This window comes from Dendronephthya gigantea, unplaced genomic scaffold, assembly GCF_004324835.1.
Source record: "Dendronephthya gigantea isolate DGI-Jeju-01 unplaced genomic scaffold, DenGig_1.0 000109F, whole genome shotgun sequence".
Taxonomy (NCBI): Eukaryota; Metazoa; Cnidaria; class Anthozoa; order Malacalcyonacea; family Nephtheidae; genus Dendronephthya; species Dendronephthya gigantea.
In genome coordinates this window covers 1-26,227 of record NW_021163119.1, presented here as the reverse complement: position 1 = coordinate 26,227, position 26,227 = coordinate 1, and the positions used below count along the sequence as shown (strand labels likewise).

At 38.4% G+C, this 26,227-nt stretch overlaps 1 protein-coding gene across 1 annotated transcript in view; it reads left to right on the top strand.

Moving 5' to 3' along the window:
- Positions 1-25,961, top strand: part of LOC114535007 (laminin subunit alpha-like) — a gene marked incomplete at its 3' end in the record, with an annotated part of 35,143 nt that extends 9,182 nt beyond the window's left edge. The window contains exons 13-45 of the mRNA XM_028556385.1: positions 182-338; positions 1,033-1,323; positions 2,271-2,588; positions 3,298-3,573; positions 4,046-4,255; positions 4,585-4,851; positions 5,277-5,601; positions 6,536-6,867; positions 7,366-7,508; positions 8,500-8,584; positions 9,073-9,150; positions 9,604-9,681; positions 10,009-10,206; positions 10,394-10,514; positions 11,033-11,336; positions 11,606-11,795; positions 12,227-12,407; positions 12,717-12,972; positions 13,494-13,567; positions 14,095-14,122; positions 15,022-15,224; positions 15,449-15,574; positions 16,360-16,712; positions 17,541-17,651; positions 17,818-18,114; positions 18,371-18,581; positions 19,367-19,452; positions 20,084-20,640; positions 21,620-21,836; positions 22,752-23,014; positions 23,706-23,927; positions 24,630-24,864; positions 25,712-25,961. Coding sequence (XP_028412186.1) covers positions 182-338; positions 1,033-1,323; positions 2,271-2,588; positions 3,298-3,573; positions 4,046-4,255; positions 4,585-4,851; positions 5,277-5,601; positions 6,536-6,867; positions 7,366-7,508; positions 8,500-8,584; positions 9,073-9,150; positions 9,604-9,681; positions 10,009-10,206; positions 10,394-10,514; positions 11,033-11,336; positions 11,606-11,795; positions 12,227-12,407; positions 12,717-12,972; positions 13,494-13,567; positions 14,095-14,122; positions 15,022-15,224; positions 15,449-15,574; positions 16,360-16,712; positions 17,541-17,651; positions 17,818-18,114; positions 18,371-18,581; positions 19,367-19,452; positions 20,084-20,640; positions 21,620-21,836; positions 22,752-23,014; positions 23,706-23,927; positions 24,630-24,864; positions 25,712-25,961 — 7,043 coding nt within the window. The remainder of the gene's footprint in view (positions 1-181; positions 339-1,032; positions 1,324-2,270; positions 2,589-3,297; positions 3,574-4,045; positions 4,256-4,584; positions 4,852-5,276; positions 5,602-6,535; positions 6,868-7,365; positions 7,509-8,499; positions 8,585-9,072; positions 9,151-9,603; positions 9,682-10,008; positions 10,207-10,393; positions 10,515-11,032; positions 11,337-11,605; positions 11,796-12,226; positions 12,408-12,716; positions 12,973-13,493; positions 13,568-14,094; positions 14,123-15,021; positions 15,225-15,448; positions 15,575-16,359; positions 16,713-17,540; positions 17,652-17,817; positions 18,115-18,370; positions 18,582-19,366; positions 19,453-20,083; positions 20,641-21,619; positions 21,837-22,751; positions 23,015-23,705; positions 23,928-24,629; positions 24,865-25,711) is intronic.
- Between the last annotated feature and the right edge of the window lie 266 nt (positions 25,962-26,227).

Here is a 26,227-nt window from a genome sequence, read left to right as displayed (position 1 = left end):
TGTACATATCAAGTGTCGCAAGACCCATCTCGAGCCCGAGACCGTCCCAATTTTCTGTTGAAGTTGAAATGATCAATTTAGTTTGGTCATGCCCCATTTCAAAGTAAAATCGATTTTCTATTATACTACATTAGATTTGAAAATATTTCAACAGTGACTTATTTTTTCAATTATTCCACAGGCCTTTTCCAAAATATTACCACCCCAATTTGTATCAACTGCTGTCTGAGATTGAAGATGGCCGAACACCGGAGAATACGTCAGTACGTTTCAGATACAGCGAGCAAGAGTTTCCAGGTTATTCTTGGAGAGGGTATGGCGTTTTTTCAAAAATCCAGGTATGGGACATCTTCGCATGGAGATTCTCTCTGTTAATCAATCATTACTACGGTACTACTTATTTATGCTAGGTACATAGAGTAGGTACATACAAAGTTGTAAACTGGACTTCCTAAAAATTCAGTAAAGCTAAAGTAAGCTAACTTTATTTATACTGGATAGCTCTATCTGTTCTAGACAGTTCTTTCCCGATGTCCAGTAAGGATCATCTCTTATTAATCCAGTGTTACTATCGGAAGAAACCTAAACTAAGCTATATTTATTTATACCGGATAGCTCTATCAGTTCCAAACTGTTCTTTCTGGAGGTCCAGTGAGGATAATCTTTTATTGATCCAGTGTTACTACAGGAGGAAACCTAAAGTATAACCTAACTTTATTTAATTATACTGGATAGCTCTATCAGTTCTATACTGTTCTTCCAAGAAGTCCAGTAAGGATCATCTCGTATTGATCCAGTGTTACTACAGGAGGATACCTAAACTAAACTAACATATAAATACTAACTAACATACAATACTGGATAGCTCTATCAGTTCTGAACCGTTCTTCCTAGAGTAAAGATAATCTCTTTGATGCCTTTCACTATAGGAGGAAACTTAAACTGGATAATTCTAATACTTTGAAGCAGTTCTTTTCAGATGTTCAAAACGGGAAGAAGTTACTGAGTAATTAACAAATTTCTTCCCTTTAGCGATCGGTTATCGCGCAAGTGAATGCAAAATGGCCGGAAAACTATCACATTGTGTTTCATTACGTCCTCAACGACACATCAGACGCAACGGGTGAAGTGGTTGTACGTCATGTAAGTGGAAACAAAGGCGTCACACAAAGAAGTCGAGTCACATTTAAACCAACTGTGAACGGTTCACACGTCACCAGCGGCTTCGTTGTTGTCGCCGAAAACGGATCATCCACACAATTCGCCATGTTGGATGGTAAATACGACATCCAATTCACAACAGACTCTCATAAATTGTTGCTGGTATGTATCATATTAAAGATGCACAGGTTGAAATTCGAAGTGAGACTCTTATGGTCTATTGTTCAATCTTGTTGACAGAACCGAAAAAAACACTGCACAACTTGTTACTATGCCTATATACAGAGACACGTTATTGTGTATAATTACTGCAGCAAGTTGTGCAAAGTTTGTAAATATATGTTAAAAATTCATTTTGAAAGCCACCGTTAACCGTGACGTTTTTATCACGTTTGTTTATGTACATTTCAAACGTTTGGGTTTGACCGGAAACGTTGAATGTTAAACTATAAACTAATAAGGTCAGACTGTAATATTTCGACAATTGGGCGGAACCTGTCAAAACTGTCGAAATATCACATTGTAACCTGATTGGTTTATATAACCAGGGAGCAGCGTGGCAGCGTCTTCAAACAACTTAGCATCAAATGTGGTATAACAACTGCTTAAATACAGGGGCGTAGGAACCATATTTAAGTTGGGGGGGCCATTAACGTCTAGGGCACTTGCCTGATGAAAAGGGCATTTAACATTGCCACGTATTATTGTTGAAAAAAGTTGAATTATATTATAATTTGTTGCGTTGGCATAGACGTTTCCACAAAGAAAAAGGGCACTTTACCTCAGCAAAAGGGCACTTTTTCTATTATATTTGAAAGTTGGGGGGGCCTTGGCCCCCTTGGCCCCCCCGGTTCCTACGCCCCTGCTTAAATAGACAAAACACTTCTCGACATTTCGACCTGAGGACCCGACGTTTCGACCTGAGATGAAGAGAATTTTAACATCAAAATATTGCTGGGAGATGATATAAATTAAGGAACATATACTCAAACACTCGCAAATTTTGTATTACACATGGTAAAATACTTCATGTGTTGGTTTCGGTTCTAATCTGCTTGAAATTGTCCCTCCCCAGCATTCATGCATTGATTGAAATCTTTGTCGTTCAGGATTATGTCTCAATAGTGCCAGTCTTCTACCCCGGACCCGATCAGACTGAAGGTGTTTCAGAGAAACGTAGCGAGACAGTTCTCGCGGAGCCCGTGACTCGCGCTTGTGAAGTGAACGGCGAAAATGAACTCGATGATCTCTGTGTCCAGTATTCATTTGTCGGACTAAACAAACCTGGGTTTGTTAGGATCCAAGCTGAAGAGGGCTATACGTACGACAGAGTCGCCATGAAGGAAAAGTCAACACAAGTATTTTCAGATCAAGAGATACTCAAGGAACTCGATTTTTCTGCATTAGCCTTGTTGGACAAAAATCAGGTTCAGTATATTTAAATGATATCCATGTTATTCATGGTCTCACGCCTCCAATATCTAAGCCAACGACGAACAGTCGAACGTGAAAAGAGGATGTCGTTGTTGTAGTCTATTTATTAAATATTTATCAAATAGACAACAACAACAACATCCCCTAACAACATCACAACTATAACATGCAGTATAGATAGCCTGAAGAAACGTGATGTTAGGAGTAAAACGTGATTCCAAAGAAAACAGGCTCCCCAAAGTACCAAATATTAGCCACCCCATCCGTTCTTAGAGCGCTTTCCTTCAGGCGGCCAAAATGGTCAGAACGGTCATATTTTGAATCGAAATAGAGTATTTCGTTACAAATACAGCGTTGAAACTGCATTTCCTGTGCTAGTAAAAAACGATATACTATAATAATATATGTAAATAACGATATACTTGAATGCAGAGTTCTTGAAACACTCTAAAATACCAGTATCTGTCTGTACCGAAATACAACAGGACACAGAATACAGCGTTGAAACTGCATTTCCTGTGCTAGGAAGTAAATAACGATATACTATAATAATATGTAAATAACGATATACTTGAATGCAATGCAGAGTTCTTGAAACACTCTAAAATATATCGTATAAAGGATAGCGCCCTTTTTACCATATTTTACTTTGATTAAGTGAATTATATTTGTTGAAGACATGTTCATACATTCTCTTTGTAGAGTCGCATGAGTGTTAAGACGAGAGTGCCTGAATCAGGGAAATATGTTGTGCTGGTTCAATATTTTACGACTCATCCCCGCACGCAGTTCTTGGACTTGTACGTGAGAGCACGTGAACAATCGTTCGCCAGATTCCGCCTACCATCATGCAAATACACGTTTGGCTGTCGTACTGTCGGTCTGACTGTCCATGGCGCTGTACAACCTATTGATATGAAAGCAAACGTTGATTATGTCCTAACAGCGTTGACCAGCCCTAGCGGGAATGTCGCTGTGGTATGTACTTAAAGTTTCTCTGTCACAAGTTATTTGAAATCACTGAAACAATGTCGTCAAGTTCTCGAATGAAAACAAACTTGTCAACGTTGCTACATACGATGATTGTTTCATCCCGTATTAACTTCTTTGATTGAAAAAAGCACAACTTTGGTTGTGCAATGTTAAAGTTAAAAAATGTGGAAAGATAGCTGTGCAAAGTTTGCGATTTTTTTGTAAGTTATTACTATACGAACGATTATATTGTTCCCAGGAAGCTGTGCGTTACCCACACAAAGGTTACATCCGCACGAGCCTTACTATACAAAATTTGCACGACGATATTTTTCCAACTTTCCAATGTTTGGCAACCGAACCATTGAAATTACCCATTTTTGGATGGTCTCTCCAGCTGTAATGATGAATTTTCGTGGGAATGGTCAATTGAACTCATTTGAGTCTTAGTTGTAATCACTCTACCTGTCTTGTCTAGGATTCATTTATCCTCATTCCGTATAAAGATTGGGTAACGGATTACATTATTCCCAGCAAGCTGTGCGTGACCCGCATGAAGGTTTGCACCCGCACGAGTTACGGCATGCCCGGAGATGCGGTGATGGTGGAGGCTGGAGACGAGCAAAGCACCATTAAACCACCCAACATATTTGACCCTTCGGCTTCTCTTGTTTATTTAGAAGGAAAGGTATATTAATTAAATAGCAAAAAAGCTTTTAGAGATCTTCAACGTCAACTTTAATTTCGCCCGTTCACAACGGTCCATCTTTGTCGTATCCAATTCACTCCTGACGTATGGAATATAGTTTGTTATTGATAAAGCAGTACAGCATTCCCTTTAGTTAATTTGCTGCCCATATACATTTTAAGTCGACAGACTAAAAAACATCTACCAGAAGTGAATTGGATCGGACAAAATTTGGATCGTGTGAACTGACCTTTAAATCTTCATCTAACGATGGTCTTATCTTTTTTGTAGAACTTAAATGTTATGAACTCTCTCAAATACGTTTTTAGGGTTCCTTCGACAAAGAAGGTTTTGTTCCTAGGACTGGAGATTACGCAGTAATTGTTCATTATTACCAACCCTATCACACAACAGTCGAATCTGACACGACCGTGAGCAGCGTGGCGACTGGACGCGGCAAAACGAGTTTCAAATATTGTCCAAACACGTCTGGCTGTAGGGCTGTCGTGAAACGACTGGATGGTGGAGATACGTTTAGGCTTGGAAATAGAGTCGCCGTAAACTTTAAGTTACCAAAGGATAACCAGCTCTGGATTGTAAGTATTAAATTTCTTACGGCGAAAAATGGAACTAGGTCAACTGATAAAATATAAAATAATAGAAACTTTGAAAAGGTGAACATTTTTAAGATTTAATTTCAGCATTTCGATTCACCTATAGGCATCTTCTGGAGAAGCATGATACCTAATCGAAATACGCGGAAAGTTCCCCCGTTATAACACATATGCATTCTTCTATTTTGATCCGCTGTGATTTCTTTTCAAACTTAGGTATCAAACTGGGTCATGTCACTCCTTATATAATGTTACTTATACTAATTTCCCTCTTTTGGAATATTTCTAAAGAGGCTTGGGTGTTGACATTGTTTGCTTCAGTTTTTGTCAACTCCTTATATGTACGTACGTACATCCTCGCTCCAAACATGTATTGAGCCCACTAAGTTGTATTGTTTTTCCTGTAGGACTATATCTTGTTTGTACCAAAAGATTCGTACTCGCCTGTATTGGTGAGTGGTGAGCCTGTGGATCGCACAAACGACTTCGTTGAACACTGCTCTAAAAACGATTTGCACGTAACCAAAGATGAGAAATCCTTCTGCACACAATCCGTTTTCTCGCTCACAACTTACCACAACAACGGCAGCTTTCCCTGCGAGTGCGACACGCGTGGGTCGCGAAGTGACACGTGTGACGTGTTTGGTGGACAATGTCCCTGCTTCGAGAACATCATTGGTCGAACTTGCTCACGATGTAAAACTGGGTACTACGGATTTCCAAATTGTAGAAGTAAGTATTCAGCTCGTATTTGGCGATTCCGTCTTGTAAAATCAAGGCCGACCATCAAACAGCGTATGAATTCTTGAGTCAGAGTTACCACCACAAATCTACAAATTCAAATTACGAAGGGCTTGTTACAACGCCGGAACAAATGTTTTAGAAATTTTCTCTGTTAAAAAAGGCTTTACTTTCTAACGTTAAAATTACTAGAATTTCTAAAAATATTCCTGCACGGCTATTTCTTTTTTTTACACTAAAAATTTCACTTTTTTCTTATAAGACTTCTGCTCTGGAATAACATTTTAAGGGTAGTTTGACTTGGATGCTTGGATTAATCCAGGATGTTAACCTGCTTAAACTACCATTTCTTGGTTAAAACTTAATCCAGGATTACGGTTTTAAAACCAAGCCAAGAGAGGTTAACGCTTTCATTCGAAAAGCGGTTTCATCACTATAACTCACACTAAATGAGTGTGAAATAAATTTTGGTTCTCCATATCAATGAAAAAAATCTTTCTTCCTTGAAAAAAAGGTTTAAGGTAAAGCACTGAAAACCAAGCCCTTGGTCGGGTGGAAATATTAGGGAGCTTTAGCAGTGACTACGAGTACGACTACGAGTACGAGATTCGTCATTCTCGCGCGTTGTTTGCTTACGCCATCAGCCAAAACTCGTAGTCGTTGTGCTTTTGAGTACGAAATTTATCAAAAAACTCGTACTCAAAAACTCGGCGACTACGAGTCTTGGCTGATGGCGTAAGCAAACAACGCGCGAGAATGACGAATTTCGTACTCGTAGTCGTACTCGTAGTCGCTGCTAAAGCTCCCTATTAATAGCTACCGTGGAAACGTTATGAGAAAATTGAGATCTCCCACTCGAGAGTTTGGGCGTGAGTGAACTTTAGAATACACGCGTAAGGTTGCAAAACTTGTTTTAACTTTTTAGAATGTGATTGTGAGAATTGTGATCATTTAACTGGTCTTTGCGAGTGTCCTCCAAACACAGCAGGTGATGATTGTACGTGTATCAAAGGCACGTTTGGATATGATCCGGTTCAAGGTTGTTTGCAATGCGACTGCGATGCTACCGGCGTTGTTGATGCCGGCGATTCGTGCGATATGACGTCAGGTCAGTGTTCATGTAAGCCTAACAGAGCGGGTCGAAGATGCGACCAGTGCAAACCGGGATACTATGGTTATCCGGACTGTAGAAAGTGCGATTGTCACGAGGATGGTATCACTGGCTGTGATTCAGAAACTGGAAGATGTATTTGTAAAGTAAGTTGTTTATCAAAACCTTGTGTTTACCATTCACCGACTATGTTAGGTAAGAGGGACTCTTTGAAACCACAGGGGTAGCTATTGCTTGCCTTTAGCAAATTTTTATCGTGTAAAGGGTTGAAACTAGTAAACTCTATAAACATTGGAACCAATAACCGAAAGCCGAATTGAGTATACCAGTGAAAGTTTCTTGTAATTTCTCCTTGTTCGTCGCGACAACTTAGAGATAGACCAAGTTTTTCCCCTGTTTCCCATTAATCTCCGCCGGTAGGAAATTGATCATCGGTGGCCAGTGAGATTGGAGATAATCTCTTAAAAAAGCCAATCATTTTATTCGTCAGTGATCACCAGCAATAGCCATCGCCGACTGTCTATAAGAATCAGGCTTAATCATCCAGCATCATGCATTGCGTGCTTGAAAGGTGTATGGGAAAACGGGTTCTGGGAGTTTTTTATCTCAATCGCTAATCGACTATTTTGCATTTTGTTTTAAAGGAACATGTTGCAGGAAGGAGATGTGACTTGTGTAAGTTAGGATATTTTTATTTGAGTGGCGACAATCCCAAAGGCTGTCTTGAGTGTTGGTGCTCTGGTCAAACTAACCAGTGTTATGCTGTGGATTCCTCAAATGCAGTATAGTAAGTTAATTTCTATAAGAAATACACCGGGTGTAAAACATACCAGGTACCAGGGGTGGATCCAGCGCTAGTGCACTAATTTGCATGACACAAGAAAACTTCTAAAAATAACCACTTTGTTTTGTAATGCAAATTTGTGCATAGTGCCAGGCTTGCGACACGTTTTAGTTTTTCAAAACTTAAAGATAACAATCGCAGCCATCTTGGTGCTCTATTTTCTGCGCTCTGATTGGTTAAACGTCCAGGGTATCCACAATTGAAGGAAATTTCCTTGCAATTGAGGTCGGCGTTAGATCATATCGAACTAACGTACATGACGTCATAAAATTTTCAATAACCCTAACCCTAACCGTAATTAAGGTAAAGCCAGAGATACTATTACATAAGTATATGATCACTCCTATACTGGGTATGAGGGTAACAGACATTTACACTTTCGTGTACATTTATAAATGTATAAATGTATCATCATTCATCGCCATTTTTATTTTATCATTTTTATGAACCAGCTCTAGCAAGACTTCATGTAAGACTTCTGTTATTAACTTATTATATTTCCGTTATTGCAAAATTTATGACGTCATGTACGTTAGTTCGATATGATCTAACGCCGACCTGCAATTGACAACCACAAGGGAGGGAGGGATCTGGTTTAATCGAATATTTTATGCATTCTTTTCACAAGTAATTTGTTTTTCTCTTCTGTCATTGCCATCCCCCTATGAGGACAGCCATATGCAAATAAGTTATAGAAACCCTGTAATCGTCTCACTGATCTATATTGTCCAGGAAAGTAATAAAAACGTTACGCAGCAATCTTGATAGTTGATAATTCTAATACTTAACTTCAATGGATGTAGAATTTCATTAGTCAATTTCTACGTTCATACGAACAAGGAATTGCTACCTTTGTTTTTTAAAAGTTAATTAGCTGTTTCTAAGCAAGCATGTGCTTTTTCGGCATTTGTTAGTAATTTTATTTTTGTTCTAGTTCCACGGGTGTAATTCTCGCAGACTGGGTACTACAGAAGAGTATTGATTCTGCATTCTACTGGGTTTTGGAATTTGGAGATTTGGTAAGTCTTTCTGATAAACATGCAAAATGTTGGTAGAATTTTTATTCAAAACAAAGGATATAAAGATTTTAGAATTCTAAGGACCAAGCTTGAGACACTGTGAAATGTGTCTCCGATCCAGATACCGAATCTATGCCTGTATGCTTTAGCGATTGCGAACGGTAGAATTTTGCATGGTCAGTCATGTATTAGAATGGGATAATTTTTACTAGTTAGCTTTTCTCATTCAGGGACGTAACTACGGATTTCTATTACATTTAAATACAAAAGAGATCCGTCGGGCAAAAATGAATGTGTGAATTATCGTTCTTGTTACGCCACTGTTCCCATTGGGACATTTTTGAAAATTGTAGAGTGAAATAGAGACGCAAACAACAGTATTTCTTCTCATTTGAAATTGTGTCCACGAATGGTATCGATCATTTTGTTTGTGATGATCGCATGCATGAGTTTCATACGATTTCTTAGTTTCATAATTCTATTTGCAGACGAGCGCCCACGGTAGAAACCTACTTTTGCAGCTTGGTAAAAATGTTTCACGCACTGCTCCTTTGGCGATCATCGAGGTAGGATGTAATACCTAACAATTATTGAAAGAGGTTGAACATGATATGAAGAATTATCAAGCCGAAGTTTGTCGAAGCCGAGAGCTGAGGACCCTGGGGTTCATGACGACAAACCGAGGCTTGATAATTCTTCATATCATTTGAAAACCGAATTGAATAATTGTTTTATTATCTATTTAAAAGAATTAAGATTACGACTTTGTTCCCTCGAATTCATGTCAATTTCACATTCCCGCTCTTTTGGGACGTTTATGTCTTCGTCATCGGTGTGACGTCAAACGTGGGATACAACTATTAATATCGCACGCATTTGATAAAAAGAACAAAAAATTGCATGATTTTCATCTAAAACCATTTTGAGACATTTATTTATTACAGTGTAAAAAAACTTTGCTATTCGGCAGTTTTTATTTAAAAGAAATAACTTAATATTTTTTTGCTGTACCTATATAGTCAAACGGAGAACGTATATTCCACAAAGACTCTGTTTCTACACTTGGTTCACGACCATCGGAGATTTCCCTGACTGCAGTACGTATATTAACTTCATATGTAGATTCTATTTAATCCTTGTCGCGAACTCATTTATCCGCTTCTCAGTGTTCAGGGTCGTCGTTAGAAGCTTAATTGGGGGTATTCATATTCCGACTTATTTCTTTTGTACGCCATTGTTTTTATGCCTTCTTGCACATGAATACATGAATATACACCTCCCCAATTAAGCTTCTAGCGACGGCCCTGACTGTCATTGAAGAAAGCCAAAATATTTAAAGCCAAAGGCTGCACTATATACGTCTTATAATGATTTCATTTCACTATACAAAATGGGTTGATGGGTATAATGCATTTTTTTTTAAGACTGACTGGATAAAGAGCGATGGGTCGTCTTTATCTCGAGATGAATTCATGAGAATGCTAGTTCAAGTTGATCTTCTACATGTTTTGGCGGATGAAAATCAACTTCTTAGCCTTCAGTTACCTGTTATGAAACCCTTAGTTGTCTCTCAAGTGGAAAAATGCGTCTGCCCTCAAAATACCACCGGACTATCTTGCCAGGTACTTTATTTTCATCACAAATACGGAAGGTATTCGCTTGAATATACTCTAATGGAAATTTGCAAAGAGTGTCCCGAAATACCCTATATTCAAATGGGCATTTTGTTGTGAACATGTGTATTTTTCTCTAGGAATATTTATTTCTCTTGTTCTCTCTCGTATTTCAATAATTTTTATTGATTGACAGAATTGTAACGCTGGTTACTACAGATCAGGCGAGGCTTGCGTACCGTGTGAATGCAATGGTCATTCTTCAAAATGCAATCCCAAAACTGGGGAATGTTACGAATGTCAGGATAACACAGCAGGTATTTAATGAATTATCTGAAGAAACCAAATCCATTCCTCTCATCTAACTTGAAGGAATGTTTATGTTTGAAACATTTTAACAAACGTAAATAAAAAGACCCTTGGTCTTATTGTATCAACTCCCTTATTATACCAGTCTCTTATTATATCAACCAATTTACAAAATATTCTAGCTTTGTAGTTCGAAAGTGTTTTAAAGATAAACGCAAAGATGGCATTGTCAAATTGAACGCTAAGCACATAAAATAAACAAATTTACTCGTTGAAAAGGATCGCTAGCTAAGCAGTGTGTTTTGCGATATCGTAAATAAAAATCGTACACACTCGCCAAATTATGAACTAGTCTTTATTTAAAACATGGGAACGCCTGCATGAACTGGCACGACTCACAAGTTTAAATCAGCGTTTCATATGCATGCGACAAGCGACGTAAGGAAAAATACCCATTTTGTGTTCACGTGCTTGATTTGTTGTCCCCCCTGCGGTTAACTTTCTGTATTTGTTTCACTATTTCCAGGCCCCAAGTGTGATAAATGCGTTGAAGGTTTCTATGGCGACCCAACCACTGGCGAAGCAGATGCATGCCAAAGATGTCCTTGTCCAAATAGTTCGAAGAATTATGCCACGTCATGTTTCCAGGAATTGGATGGTTCGTTTAACTGCACATGTCGAGAGGGTTACACGGGCAAGCTCTGCGACGAGTGTGCCGATGGGTATTATGGGGATCCATTAACAACTGGCTGTAAACCTTGCGAATGTAATAACAACATTGACTTGGCCGCAACTGGGAATTGTGATCGTCGTACTGGGGAGTGTTTGCGGTAGGTAATCAATTCTAATTAATTCATGGATTAATCAATTCATTTTAATCCATGGATTTAATTCATTTTAATTAATTTCATTTTTTTGGATGGATGCCAACGAACTCTGTGTGGAGTCAAACGATAACTTTTGCCCCTATCTTGGAAGCCAATTTTTAGCCGAACTGGACGACTAGTGCCAGTTTGGAAAATGTTGTGACACAAGTGAAGGCGCCGACTAGTTGGCAAATATTTTCGAATGAAATTCTTATTAAATTCAACATTTCTAGTTGCGTCAATAACACTGGCGGTGAACGTTGTGAGAAGTGCCAACCTGGTTACTATGGTAACGGAATTCTACACAACTGCCGGAGATGCGACTGCGATGAATGTGGGTCAGCAAGCAGTATATGCAATGACGTCACAGGAGAGTGTTCTTGTAAAACTGGTGTAGTTGGACAACGTTGTACCGCTTGTCAGGTTTGTATTTCAACGGTCTGATTCAATCGTGCATTTTGAGCCCTTGAAAATTAAAGATTTCATGTATTTAAAATCTTTGTTTAGTTGCAGTTTGTTTTAAATCAGGATATTTTCTGTACTTTGAATCTGAAATTGTGCTGCAGGAATTTATTTTGACTATTCCTGATATTCATTGGAATAATTCATTTCAAACTGCATAAAATGTTTCGATTAAAATCAACTGGAAAAGCAACAGCAAACTGCATTAAAATATGATTTACTTGAGTTTAAAAAAAGAATCAAGAGTGGGAATTTTCGTAAAGGCATCATTTGTGCACGTTTTCTTTTATTTTCTTTGTTTATATAGTCTCCCTTGCCACCGTTTTTGTTTAAAATATTTTTCGTATACCAAAAACCCAATCCAATAATTGCTTAACATTATTCGTTTCAAGGCTTCCAAGTGGGACTTTAATTCGTGTAATGGCTGCCAGGATTGTGGATGTTCAGCAGCGTCCCTGAACGATGATTGTGATCTCACGACAGGACAGTGCGTCTGTAAACCTGGAGTGTCTGGATTAAAATGTGACAGATGTAAGGAAGGGTATTTCGGTTATTCTGAGGAAGGATGCAAAGGTAAACCATCATATAATTCAAGTAACTTGTCCATACCGTTTGACAACAACTTCCGACTGAAGAGAAGTGAGAATGAGAACAGATGCTTCCACCGACTGATTTTCGTCGACTAAAAGCAACTTGTCTTTAAATGTGGTTCAACATCTATTTAAAATACACAAGGGAAACTTTCCAAACCCTTCTGTTTTTCCTTTAGCAGTATTTTATCGAAAACCACGCTCTCCAGGTGTATAAATAATAAGAGTTCACTGGTAACCACCAGCGGTTGTTGGAATTCATAAAATAAAGACAAATGTTCTTTTCTTACAGCGTGTAACTGCCCCACAGGCCAAGTGTGTGATATAAACGATGGTAGATGTTGCGAAGCCAACGATCCAACGTGTCAAATCTGCCCACCTTATCATATACGAACAGCTGATGGGTGTGAATATTGCGGCCCTTGTGAGGAGAGATTGTTCAAAAGGGTGGACAGAATGCTCGGAAATTACTCGACAAGCGGCGGAGATGGCGTTGCAACTGACGAATCGAGGAAGCGGCTGAACAAAATTGAAATCGACATCAAAAAGTATGTTAAGGAACAGGATTTAAAATGCATTTCACATGAGATCACATAGGATTTAACATGCATTTCACACGAAATCTCACAGGATTTAACATGCGTTTCACACGAGATCACATATAAAACACATGTTATCATAAAAATAGTTTTCACATGTGTCTGCAACACAGTCATTAGGTTCTTCTGTGAGGGAAGACTAGTGAAGTCTTAATAATAGGTTCTTCATCTGCCTAAAATAGTTTTGCTGAAATATCTCAGTGTTTCAATTTAAGGCCTTTGGCCAGTGAAACTTGAGTATTTTTAAGGGTTTACAAATATAAAGGCTAGCGTGAAACAGTTGGAAGGTTGAAGTTATTATCATTACAAATAAATGTGGTGTAGAAACTGCCTGTAATAGACAAAAACAAATATAATTTTATATGTTTCTAAAAGCATTCTTATTAGACGTAGGTTTCCCTTGTCTTTTAGTTTACCTTTTGAAAAGGTTCGTTAAATCTCGTGTAATGTAGTTGAAATTGCATTTTTAGTCTTACAGTTCGTGTGGACAACTACAACAAAAGTATTAGCAATCTTATTGACCTGGCTGATGGCAAGGACAAAGGTTTGTTAAATGATATCATTAAATTTCATTCGCGCTTTATGTCGCAGTCGAAAACGTTCTTTATGTTTGCAAAATCCAATATTTCCCCGCATTGCATTGTTTACCTTCACTGGTTTGCAACCTGGAATTCATTTACGGTTTCACGTCTCCTGAGCCTTTTTTCCACCTTAAATATTTTATTTTACAAGTATCCAACGCTTGTGTTCTATTCCTATTAACTGACATCAGATCAGAAGCAATGATAATTACTTAAAATCCTGGCTTAAATTTCTACCATATTGTTTCTTTAATTATTTTCGCTATAACACGACAGGAATGGTGGTCACCAACTTTTTTTATTTTTTTTGTTTTCTTTTTTAAAATAGCTACACTCATACTGCATAATTATTTATTTCCGATAAAACATTGAATTAATTTTATATTATACACTATTATACACTATTACCACTTTTTGAGAATAGGCTATTGTCTGTAGTAAAACGACCTACCTTACCAGCTATTTTTATTCGTTTTGTTTTTCTGTATAGATTCGGGCGAGGTGATAATTGGCAGTGGGTAAGTGTTATCCTTTTCTATCCTGATTTGTTCATACAACAAAGACTCCAAGTCAGTGAGGTTGTCATCCTGACAACGTACGTTTGTATTCCAAAAACTCACTCACCCAAATTCATTGACTGGGAAATCTTAATTTTCTCATAACATTTCCGTGGAGGTATTTTCAGTCAAATAAGTGCTTGATTTCCAGTGCTTTCCAGCTGATCTGAGATCATGACGTCATGAGGCGTATCATACGCCAGGTGTTATTTGTCAATTTTCTTTTAACTAATAGTATAATGGGCGAAAAATTCAATTGTAATTTACAGTTGGGAAAAAATAAACGTGTTTTCGCTTAAATATAATAAAATTACTTGATATTTTTGAGAGTCGAAGTCATATGCAATGAAGGAAATGATAATTCATTTTGTCGAAGATCTGGCTTCTGATTGGTTGATCTTTATACCCAGATCAGCTGGTTACGTTAAATCTTTCCATGTTTATTTATTTATTTATTTATTTAGCTTCGCCTATAATTACACAATCAACAACACATACACACAACCATTACTGTCCTGCCCCAAAACATGCAAACGTCAGACATTTGTCGATGTCTCAGTGGTGGAAAACCAAAAAATATGCACTCTTGACTGCTATCCTCGGACGGTTTAATTACAATTGATATTAAATATTAAGAGAGAACCTTAACATTGATCAAAAATAACAAAATTTTGATGTCACATTCAATGAGTGTGAGTGTGAGTTTTTTGAGTATAGGCGTTAGTCCCACTGTCCCACTATGCTAATATTTGGTTGTTCATCGACTGTGAAAACAATAAATTTCTATTTATCGGTGTTTCTGCCATCGGCATTGGCAAATAACTGCTAGTAACTTTTTAGCGATATTTTTATAACCGTAGAGATCCTACAGCGGCTCCAAAGCCTGCGGGAAAACCGCTGGAGAACGATGCCAAAGATGTGATTGACGAGAGTATGAATATTGTTGACAAAGCAAACGATGTGAATAAACTAAGCGATGTTGTCAAGAAGAACGCAACGAAGACGAAAGAAGATGCCTATGATATTGAAGAAAAGCTTAGGCAGTTACTAAAGGAGATTCAAGGTACGGTTCGAACTTGGGTAAAGCTTCTAGACAGGCTGAGCGCCTTGCAAGTTTGCATGATAAAGGCTGTTTACATGATACCACTTAGCCGAGATTAACTAAACGTGAAACGGCTTTTTAACCGCGGGAGGACGGTTCAACTTTGCCGCAAAGGCAAAGGCTAGCTGACTCATCGGGTCTAAGCTGACGGTGGGCAGATGTAAAGTTAAATCTTTCCATTTCAGGGTGTCCGGCTGCAACTAGTTTCTGTCCAAGCCAACCAGAAGAATCTTGTACTGAGGATTCACAATGCAGCATTGGATCAATTTGCTGTCAGCTGTCTGAATGCCGTCCAACCAAAATTTGTATGGGTGAGTAGATGATAGTAAACAATTTAGAAACCTATCATATAGAAATAGAAACCTATCAGAAAGTCAACTCTGTTATTTTCTCTTTTCTGCGTGAGTGTGATTCGTCATTAATTGGTCACGCCTCAAGTGACTGACTTATGACAATCGAAAGTCAATCCTTGCGTGACGAATCACACTCAAAAAACAATACAGAAGACTTTTTATATTATACAGGGTGTCCCAAAAAAACGAAAACTATTGAAATCACCCATAACAATGCCATTGATAGAGTTTGAATGCCTAAGCACTCTGTTGGGACCCACAGGTGTATAAATGTTTACCATACTCATTCATTTTTATGCATGCATATGATCCAGTAAAATTTGCTTGTTCGCAAAAATGATATTTATTAACAATATTTACAATTTACCAATATGGATAACATTATTTAAATCTGCATCTCAAGGATCATGACCTTCGACATGTCCCCTTTCTCTAGCAACACAAAGCATTTAGCATTTTATAAGTTGCATTTAATCCCCACGGGCTGAAATTCGTGAACACGGCATTCAAATTTTTGGGACACCCTGTAGAATATAGGTTTTTCTTCGCTGAATAGCGCTATGTGAGCAAATAGCGATTAGGAGTTTCGGACGAAAACTTGTTGAAAATAGCCCATTACGAGTTTATTTCAAAACTCAATTTATTGCCACAGAACATTAAGGCAGCGCTTGGGTAAGATTGAATGGTACGGGTGCTGTGCTGATGGCTTCAATGTAACAACTGTCAACGCTGTTACATTGCAGAACCTACGATTGACGCCGAGCGGGTCTTACAAGAAATGCGAAATGGAAATTTAAATTCTGTGAATATCTTGAAGAAGATCCATGAAATTAGATTGATTGTTGAGGGCCGAAATTATTCCGAGCTGAGAGCGTTGGTGGAGGAGGAACTTAGAGAATCCTTCAGTGCACAGAGGCGGTCCAATTTCTATCTCCTTGAAAGTGTGATGCTTCATGGAGAGGTATTGAGTAACAAGGGCCAGTTTAACAGTTTAGAACCAATATTCCGAAATCAACTGAAGAAAGCCGCCGCATCTGTCCTTGATAGTCGGATAGCTCAGGAAATCAACAAGAAGGCGTTGAAATATCAACCTGATGTAAGTAGTGATATTCATTTATTACTATTCTTGAAATTTTGCATGGTGAATTGATAGTTGAATAACGGTTTGCAGAAATACCACACAATGTTTTGTGCAGAACATTCGATCCGTTAACCCGGACCTTCATTTGTGAACTTGATGGGGACCCGGGTTAAGGGACCCAAGTCTAACAAGTCACAATGCTAAAATCTAACTTAGCCACAATTATAAAATCTTAGTTACATTCAAGAACTGTAAACATTAGACAATAATTTTACCCATCACTGATCACGGCACACGAGTAAATGTCGAAAAAAATACATGACCGATTCTTCTATTCTGTGAATCTGTTTGTTTTCCTTAAATAGTTATAACTACATTTCCACCCAAAATGGCGGAAGCTAGACTAAGAATTATGACGTCAGTTACAAGCGGCCCAATAGCAGTAAAAATGCTTCCTCGTCGTGGGGACTTATTAATTACCAGAATAGGGAAAGCCAGCTAGAGCAGATGTTATTATTCTACAACCGTATAACTTTTTATACACACTGTATCAAAATTTCAGGGTGTCACTTAAAGTACTTGTTTAGAAACCAAACTTTTTCCTGAAATTCAATGTCCGAAATTTTATGCACCCGTGCATAGTAATAAAGCATTGAAATTCTAAAAGAAGTGCGATTGAAAGGAGTGTAATTTTTTTGCTGCACACTGTATATCATTATATATCATATCTTATCCTTACAGTTCGCCCAAAATGTAAACAACCTTCATCTTCGGCAATGTACGTTACCACCTATTAAATGGCAATATTTATACCATTTCTTCAAACCTCTGGCTTTTTTGTAGGCGGTAATTCTCAAGGCAAAGTCGCAGAAGCGAGTTGCTGATCTGAAACTGAAAGACGCCTTGAATGTTTTGGAAGAAGCAAAAGATATTTTGAAAAATATCAAGTATCCGGTAAGTGAATGGAATTTAAAGAATTGTTTAAGTGTATTGACGAAGATGAATACTTCTATAGTATAGGAGAACCAATCTGTTGTATTTTTTTAGAAATTTTCTTGTAGAGACAATTCCCACAAACGTGACAAATTTGAAGGCGATTTTTTTCTTTTTTTGTTAATAGAATACCACCGGTAACACATCTAGCCTCGTTAAGTATTTGAAAGAATTCGACAAACGCATTTCCGACACGAAAAAAGATAATGCCTTTTTGGAGGTTTTGGTGAACAACGCGACAGCTCACGCTAACTACCTCAAAGAAACGTCAGATTTCTTGCAAAGCCTTTTGAAGGATCCGAATAAGTATGCGCAAAAAGCACTAGAGGCTAGTAATGCCTATGATAATATCGTCCAGGCTATTGAGGAAATTTTAAAGATAGCAAAAGAAGCGAACAAGAATAGTCAAGATGCTTTGCGAAAGGTAAGTTTTTTGTTCTTAAAAGGACCATTCCATTTGGTCAAAACCCTTTAAGGAATTTTGCCATGATTCTTATTAAACGACCACTTTCACTTATGAGATATCTTAAGCAAAAGTCCCTCTCCCCCTCCCTCCCCAGGCAAAGAATCGTGAAGAGACTCTGACTCTTAGGTTACTCTGTATAGCGATAATACATTAATGCTAACAGCCTAGTTTCTTAGTCATAATTTTGAATGATTTTGAATTATTTTACTTTTAGAGCAAGGCCACCACAGAGTCTAGAAACACCAGCGTGATATTGGATGGTGACGCAGAGGATCAAAAGAAGAGAATTCCAGGGTTGACTAATTGGTTGAAGAGACTTGAAGATCTTATTAAGAAGATTCGCGATAACTTCAGGAATGCAAACAACACGTTGAAAGAAGTAGTAGCTCCTTTCCCTGAATTCGACGACTTAACATCAAAGTTAGGTATGTTTTTGTAATGCAAACAACACGCTCAAAGAAGTAATAGCTCCTTTCCCTGAATTCAACGACTTAACATCAAAGTTAGGTATGTTTTTGTAATGCAAACAACACGCTCAAAGAAGTAGCTCCTTTCCCTGAATTCGACGACTTAACATCAAAGTTAGGTATGTTTTGTAATGTAAACAACACGCTTAAAGAAGTAGTAGCTCCTTTCCCTGAATTCGACGACTTAACATCAAAGTTAGGTATGTTTTTGTAATGCAAACACGCTCAAAGAAGTAGCTCCTTTCCCTGAATTTGACAACTTAACATCAAAGTTAGGTATGTTTTTGTAATGCAAACAACACGCTCAAAGAAGTAGCAGCTTTTTTCCCTAAATATAACGACTTAAGTTAATAAGTTAGGGATGTGTTTGAAACCAAACACTTTATATAATCAAACGGTCGATCCTTATTCTTTCTGTTACACCAGACACATTATAAACAAGCATAAGCATCGTGTGTCAACTGCATTACTTTCTTTTGCGTTTTGCTATTAAGTCAGCTTAACTGGAAAATTTATTCTATGGTAAGAAATAGTGATAAAAAATTTTTCTTTTGCATTTTGTTATTTAAATGAGTATAAAAACGAATTTAGTTGCCGTAGCAAATATAAAGCCTCCCATTCCATCGTTGCTCTAAACACAGCCTTGACCGTCATTTCCCTCCAGGGAGTTAGCTGCCCCCCCCTCTCCTTCCCTCCGCCTTGCGGCGCCGAGGTTCTGACGATCTATGTTTTTCTTCATCAAGGAGGCAGAACTAAGAAAGTGGAGACAGACGCGAAGACTTCAAAAACTGATTCTGACGATGCGAAATCTGTCGTTGACTCCATAACGGTACGAAGTATTTTTAAGCGTCGTTGCAAGAATTATATGTGCAGAATTTGTGCTCACAAGAAAGTGAAGCTTTTGACGAAGTATTATACAGTTGCCTACTTGAACCTTACTCAAATCAATGATGTCCATTTTCGAATGCCATATATAAGCTTTGTTTCAAATTGGATGAAATTCCACACCCTAAAAAATCAATACTGAGCATTCTCTAACGAATCCTGTTCGCCCAAACTGGCGCAGATCATATATGCTATTCGTAACCACTATAAAGTCACCCTACTGTACAAAATAACAACTGAAACTATGCTCACAAGATGTTTTCACTTCACAAATTAATTCGTAAATTTGGTATTGGCTGAGCTAGAAAAGGCCTCGCGAGGCTGTTAGCTCAGCAAGTTTCTCTCGTGTGCGGATGGTTTTCGGGCTGAGCTAACAGGTCGTCAGCTCAACTGATAGCTCTTGTGTGCGGCCGGCTTTATCAGCTGTGAGATTTCAAGCTTATAGCCTGACTCCACCAGGGTGATTAGAGTGATTCAAGACCACTTAATCCCCTTGCCTCGGATTAAAAATTTAATCACAATTCTCCTTCAATCCACGCTATCACATATATCAATATATATGTTTTCATCTCCAGGTCCCAGGTATAGAACCTTTAGAAGAAGGTTACGAGAACGCTTTGGAGTTGATCGATCGTATTAGAAATTTAACAGAACAAAACGACGGTTTCATAGAAGAGCTATCCGAGACAATTAATCGGGTGAAAATTAACCAGAGCCTGACCGAGGATGAAATTGAGACCGAAGTCGTCGAGCGTATCAGACGTATCCGCTTCAATATCGAACGCGGGCGCGACAGGATTCGTACATACCCAAGTTCTCGTGGCGAATACAGTAATAACACCTCGGTAGAGCTGAGAATACCCCGGGCAGCATATGGTCCTTCCAGCCAGACTAGCGTCTCGTTTAATCTCGCTACGGATCAAGACAATGCACTGTTGTTGTTCCTTGGGAACGCGAAGGAATACTTAGCTTTCGAAGTTGACGATGGAAATCTGAAGATTGTATCCCGTAATTCCAAAGGCGTTCAAACCGTCGATACAAACTTGGACGTCAAGAAAAGACCCGTAGAAGCAGTAACGCCTGGCGATACATCAAGAGATCCAATTGGCTGGAGAACTGTTCAGTTTGAACGGTAAGAACAAAGCTTAATTTTCTCATCACCAGTTCTTTTGGCCCTGAAATCAACTTGTAGATTAATAGATTATCGATTATAGATTATAATTGTCGTGAAAAAGTCATTTGTAAATTTGTCTTTATTTCTGTATTTAATATCGGTCATTGCTGTCGGTCATTGTTGGCTGCACTCACATAGAAATATACAGTCACATCAGCCACCTTGACATGTTCACTTACGAACGATGGCCGACTGGACTATATATAGTGAATTTTGACTGGATTCGCTACCTCTCGACACACGCAGAGGAATATTGGTTTTGAACATTCCGAAAATATCGCGTTCGGTGTAGGACTGTAGGTTAACCTTGCTGTCTAAGTTCTCGATCAATTTTAGGCCTTTCCCGATTGTGCTTGGCAACTTTTAAGCAACTTTTTGAAATTTGAATGACTGTTCTGTTTTCCAGCTACCTGGAGCAACTTTTGCTTTTTTGGGTAACAGGAAGCAACTTTTAGGCTTATACATGACCCTTACTGCTAATTGAGCACTAGTTATTAAATAAAATTTTGACTATTAAACTTATTATTTATTCACTGGCACAATCGGGAAAGGCCTAATCGATTTTTTGTTTGCCCATTTTATTTCAGCTAATAATGCTCAACGTGATTATATGAATATTAGCCCCCCCCCACCCTCCACTTAGCGATGGGTTACAGTCGGTATTGTAAACAAAGGCTTTGTCTACGCTGTAAAATATCCTGTCCTATCGGAATATTTATTACCATTTCAGTTAACTGTATTCCTAAATGAATAAGAGATTGAGTTTATGTTCATGGGAAATTCAAAACATACGAAATTTGAACAATTTCTAACTCACAGAGTCCTCCAATGTTATGAGCAGAACTGATGCGCAGAAGCCGCTGTAACCTTTCACCATCCTTATTCATCCAATCATCGTTAACTCTATCACAACTAACGGAATATTTCTTGCTTCTAGGACTGGTCCTAATGTGATGGTGTCTGTGGGAGACTCGGGTAATGAAACTGGAAGCTTACCTTCTCAGTTCAACGTCGACGCTGACGATTCTTATCTTTTCGTTGGATCCCCGCCTGAAGGTTTTCAAATTCCTGATGAACTTAAATCCACGACCTTAGTCGGCGGTTTCGACAAACTCTTCATTGATGGACGCCAAGTTGGCTTGTACGACGCCTTAGTAAGTATTCTGTATGACAGCATTCTGCGGCTAACAAGAAACACACTCTGAAGAACAATTTCTTTAAAAACTTAGATTCCAAAACAAGAATTACAAATTATATTCCTGTTCTTTTTAAAAGAGATTGTGAAACGAGAATGAACGATATACATTCAAGCCAGAGAAACAGTTTACTCTGCTTTCAGAATGACTAAAATTAGTACAACGAACTTGTTTTCTTGTTTCAAAGCTCAAATTTTGAGTTTACAAGTTGTTGTACTTTGAAGACTGTTTATGATTTTATTGAAGCATCTACTAGAATGATAGTTTTTCCTCTCTCTGTTTCATCTGCCTTTGAACATAACATAGTACCTGAAATTAACATATTTTCTTTTATTTTCCGTACTCTACAACATTCCTCAGCCAAACTTGGCAATTTACTATTTCCAGCGGACTCTTACCAGTAAAACCATTTTCCCGCCGAATTAAAAACAGCCTAAAGGGCAAATTTTCTATTGTTTCACGTTTTACAAGTCTAGGCGACGCTCTTTTCAGCTGTGCTGTCCTGGTCGTACTTGTGAATTTTCCAAGTTCAAAACTTTCACCTTTTTTCATTGTATTCAAATCTTAATCCATATAATCTCTGCCATTTTACAAAAGTTTGCAACATTTCGGGCAATTTTACTGTCCTTCTTCTGGCTTTGCATTACATATGCTGATCAACAAAACATTGCAAAAATATGAATCTCAACCTTTGTTAAATCCCGGAGATAATATGGATTTAAGTTTGAATAATCATTCCTTATTTATCATTCCTTGTTTAAACCTCTAGAATTATAACAATACAATTGCTCCTACAAAGGGAGGAGCGCCTCAGGCATTATCTTTCTTTGCAATAATTCCACATTTTTTATTATTTAATATTTAAACCTGTAGAATTACAACACTACAATTGCTCCCACGGGATTACGACCCAAACCTCCTAGCGCAGTTACAGATGACGATAAATGGTTCCAATTCAGGGGAAATGATTATCAAGGTTGGACTATATCCCCGGCAATCAGTGGTAGTGATGTAACATTGGATATACGGACAGCAGCAACAGACGGCGTTATATATTTCAATGAGCTTTACTCTCTCGATGAGCGGCGCAAATCGTATCTGATCCTCGAAATGATAAATGGTACAATTGGGTTCAGGTGAGGTCTTGTTATCTATGTAAACGGTTTAATATGTGATCAGTAATCTCTAATAAAGCTCGGAGGGTCGAATACAATCTGGTTTGTGGAGGTTGCCGAGTTTTAAGTCGAATTACTCACATGGAGCTACGTCAAATTACTCACTTGCAACTGTAACTCAAAATCTTCTAATTAGGGCCCACAAAACCAATCAGCAAGTTTGTTTACGTTTTAGTAAACCGATCAGAACGTACAAATATGACTATTCCATTAAAAAGGGCATTATTTGCTATTTTACATGAAGTATTAAAAATTTAGGCAGTCTGATTGGCTTAGCCTGAAAAACATAAACAAATTTGCGGAAATTAGTTGAAAACGAGATTCCTTCTTATTGGTCCACAACTTTTTAACAAAAGGTTTCGATGTAATGCAACATTTTTTTGCCGAAAGCTTGAGTGACATTGCCTGTGTGAATTTTGGGGGATTCAAACGAATAAAAATTTATTTTGGTTAGTTTCCTTTTCAAACGGAGAAATCAATCATAGTAGATTCACTGGAATGAATGAGAAGAAAAAGGAGAGAAGGGGAAAATGTCATTTCATCGAGAATTTCGCCAAGTGGAAAACCGCCCCGAGTTCCTAGAATTATCCTAGTTTCATGAATTAAAAATGAATTCGTTAATTTACCCTCATGCTATATATATTCGTGGCAGGTTCAAAATACGTGACGATGACGTCGTATCAAGGTACACATCTGGACGATTTGACGACAACGCAAAACATAAAGTCACCCTTAAAATCGAGACAGGGACGATTACACTTAAAGTTGATGAGGGAAATGAACTTAGCGCCGATGGTATTAGTTACGAAGGTTATGCCCGCTTCTATACAGCATTCCTTGGTGGCATTAGTCGAGAAGCTCGCTATTACAATATGTAAGTCTTTCAATGTCTTATATTTTACCCATTGAACTCTGTGTGAACTGAAACGATAGCTTGCAATGGAATTTGCAAATTATATTGTTCGTTGTAAAAAAAATTGAAATTCTATCGCTTTACATGGTGCCTTTCGACGAACTAGTATATTTCATAAGCATAATTGAACACAAAGTCGGAAAAGAGTGTTTATAACAACACAAACGCCAGTAAACATTTTTACCTACTTTTTATCATATTTCAATTGAGGCTTTTCTCATGCCAGGGACTGCTCATTTTTTACACCAGGGGTTGGAACCGGGAGAAATGGGTTGGGTGAGCCTTTCTCCTCGGAATATGGAGGCTTGGGTGATGATATTTAAAGAAATCGGTATATATAGGTTGCAGGAGCACACGCGCTTATGCTCAGAAACGACCATTTCAGTAGATTTGGAGAAATCAAATTTTAAAACATTTCCTACGACCCCCAATCCTTAACATCTTTTTACGCCCCTGACGTGCGTAATTGGTTACTGGAGTCTTGCACGGTTTAGTACGGAAGAATAGTTGATCGCAAGAATTCGTGGTGGTTCTGTCCATTTTCGATTAGTCTCTCTTCCGTATCATCTTCGGTTTAAACAGTAAACATTTGTTGAGCACCGTTAGTCGATTGAGTCAGGTCTTCAACGTGTCCAAATTAACTCAACTATATTTCATGTATAGAATAAAAACGCCATTCTTCATCGGGTGTATAATGGAACCAAACGGATTCCGCGAAGCGCTTGACTCGTTGGTTGTGGAGCGTGGTTGTCGTGGAAAATTGGTATCAACTGCCGAATTCTCAGGTGGTGATTCGTCACTTGAACTAGCGCAGTCTGTGGAGCTGAGCCCTGATTCCCAAATCAGTTCAATGATTAAGACAGCCGAAGATGGTGTTATTATGAACATGGAAGGCAAGGTAGCGTAACGTCTTTTCTATCCCACTTTTTCTTACAATTATCTCTTTGAAGAGGCTGTTTGTGGTGATGGCAAAGGTACTGGTACTTGTAAAGGTTGTGGTAGTGATTGTGGTTGTACTGGTGGTGGTGGTAGTGATAGTGGGAGGGGTGGTGGTAGTGATAGTGGTGCAGGTAGAGGTAGAGGTAGTATGAGAGGTGGTGGTAGTTGTAGTGATAGAGGTAGAGGTTGTAGGATAGGTGGTGGTAGTGTTAGTGATTGAGATAGTGGTAGTGGTGGTGGTAGAGGTAGAGGTAGTGGTAGTGGCGTGGTATTTGTAGGGGTAGTGGGAGTGGTGGTAGTTGTAGTTGTACTGGTATAGTGGTAGTGATAGAGGTAGAGGTAGTCGGAGAGGTGGTGGTAGTGTTAGCGATGGAGGTAGTTGTAGTGGTAGAAGTAGTGGTAGTGGTGTGGTATTTGTAGAGTTAGTGGGAGAAGTGGTAGTTTTAGTTGTAGTGGTAGTGGTATAGTGGTAGAGGTAGTGGGAGAGGTGGTGGTAGTGTTAGTGATGGGGGTAGTGGTAGTGGTGTGGTATTCGCAGAGGTAGTGGGAGAGGTGGTAGTAGTGACGTGTTAGTGGTGGAGGTATTGACAGTGGTGGTGGCAGAGATTGTGGGAGTTGTAGAGTTAGTGGTAGATTTAGTGTTTGTGGTAGTTGTAACGTTGGTGGCTGTGGTTGTAGTAATGGTTGTGGTAGTGATTGTTGTTGTTGTTTTTGTTTTGGTAGTGGAATTTAAATCCGAACCTCGCTTATGTCTCTTGCAAATAATTGGGGAAAATTGTAATATTTTACTTTCATTACCTAAATAGGACGGGGACTTCGTTTCTATCACTACCGAGAATGGCAATATCAAGATCGATGGTAATCTTGGTGGTCTGTTGTTTGGTAACTTGGACGAAACACGACGACGTCGCAGCGTGGATGGCAGCAAACTGAACGATAACAAATGGCATACAGTTTCGCTGAGAATAAAAGAAAGACGTCTTGACGTTTTGGTCGACAACAAAGTTGTATTCTCGAAAAATCTGACCGCCAAAGCACTAGCTTCGTTGAGTAAAGGTATTTTTTAAAAAAATATGTTTCACAACACTTAATGGAGTTTATGTTCATAATTCAGCAACATAAGAATTTGAGCCATTTTGAATGACGCACACTACCCAGGGCGTGGGGAAAAAGTGCCCTTTTCGTGATGAAAAATCTTTTTTGGAGAAGCTGATGTAGCTGTAAATACTATTTTAAAATCGAAGGTGCCCTTTTTGGTTCCTACGTGTACCCACTTACACGTGCTATTTACACAGTAACAACTTTTTGTAGAGCGTAAGTTG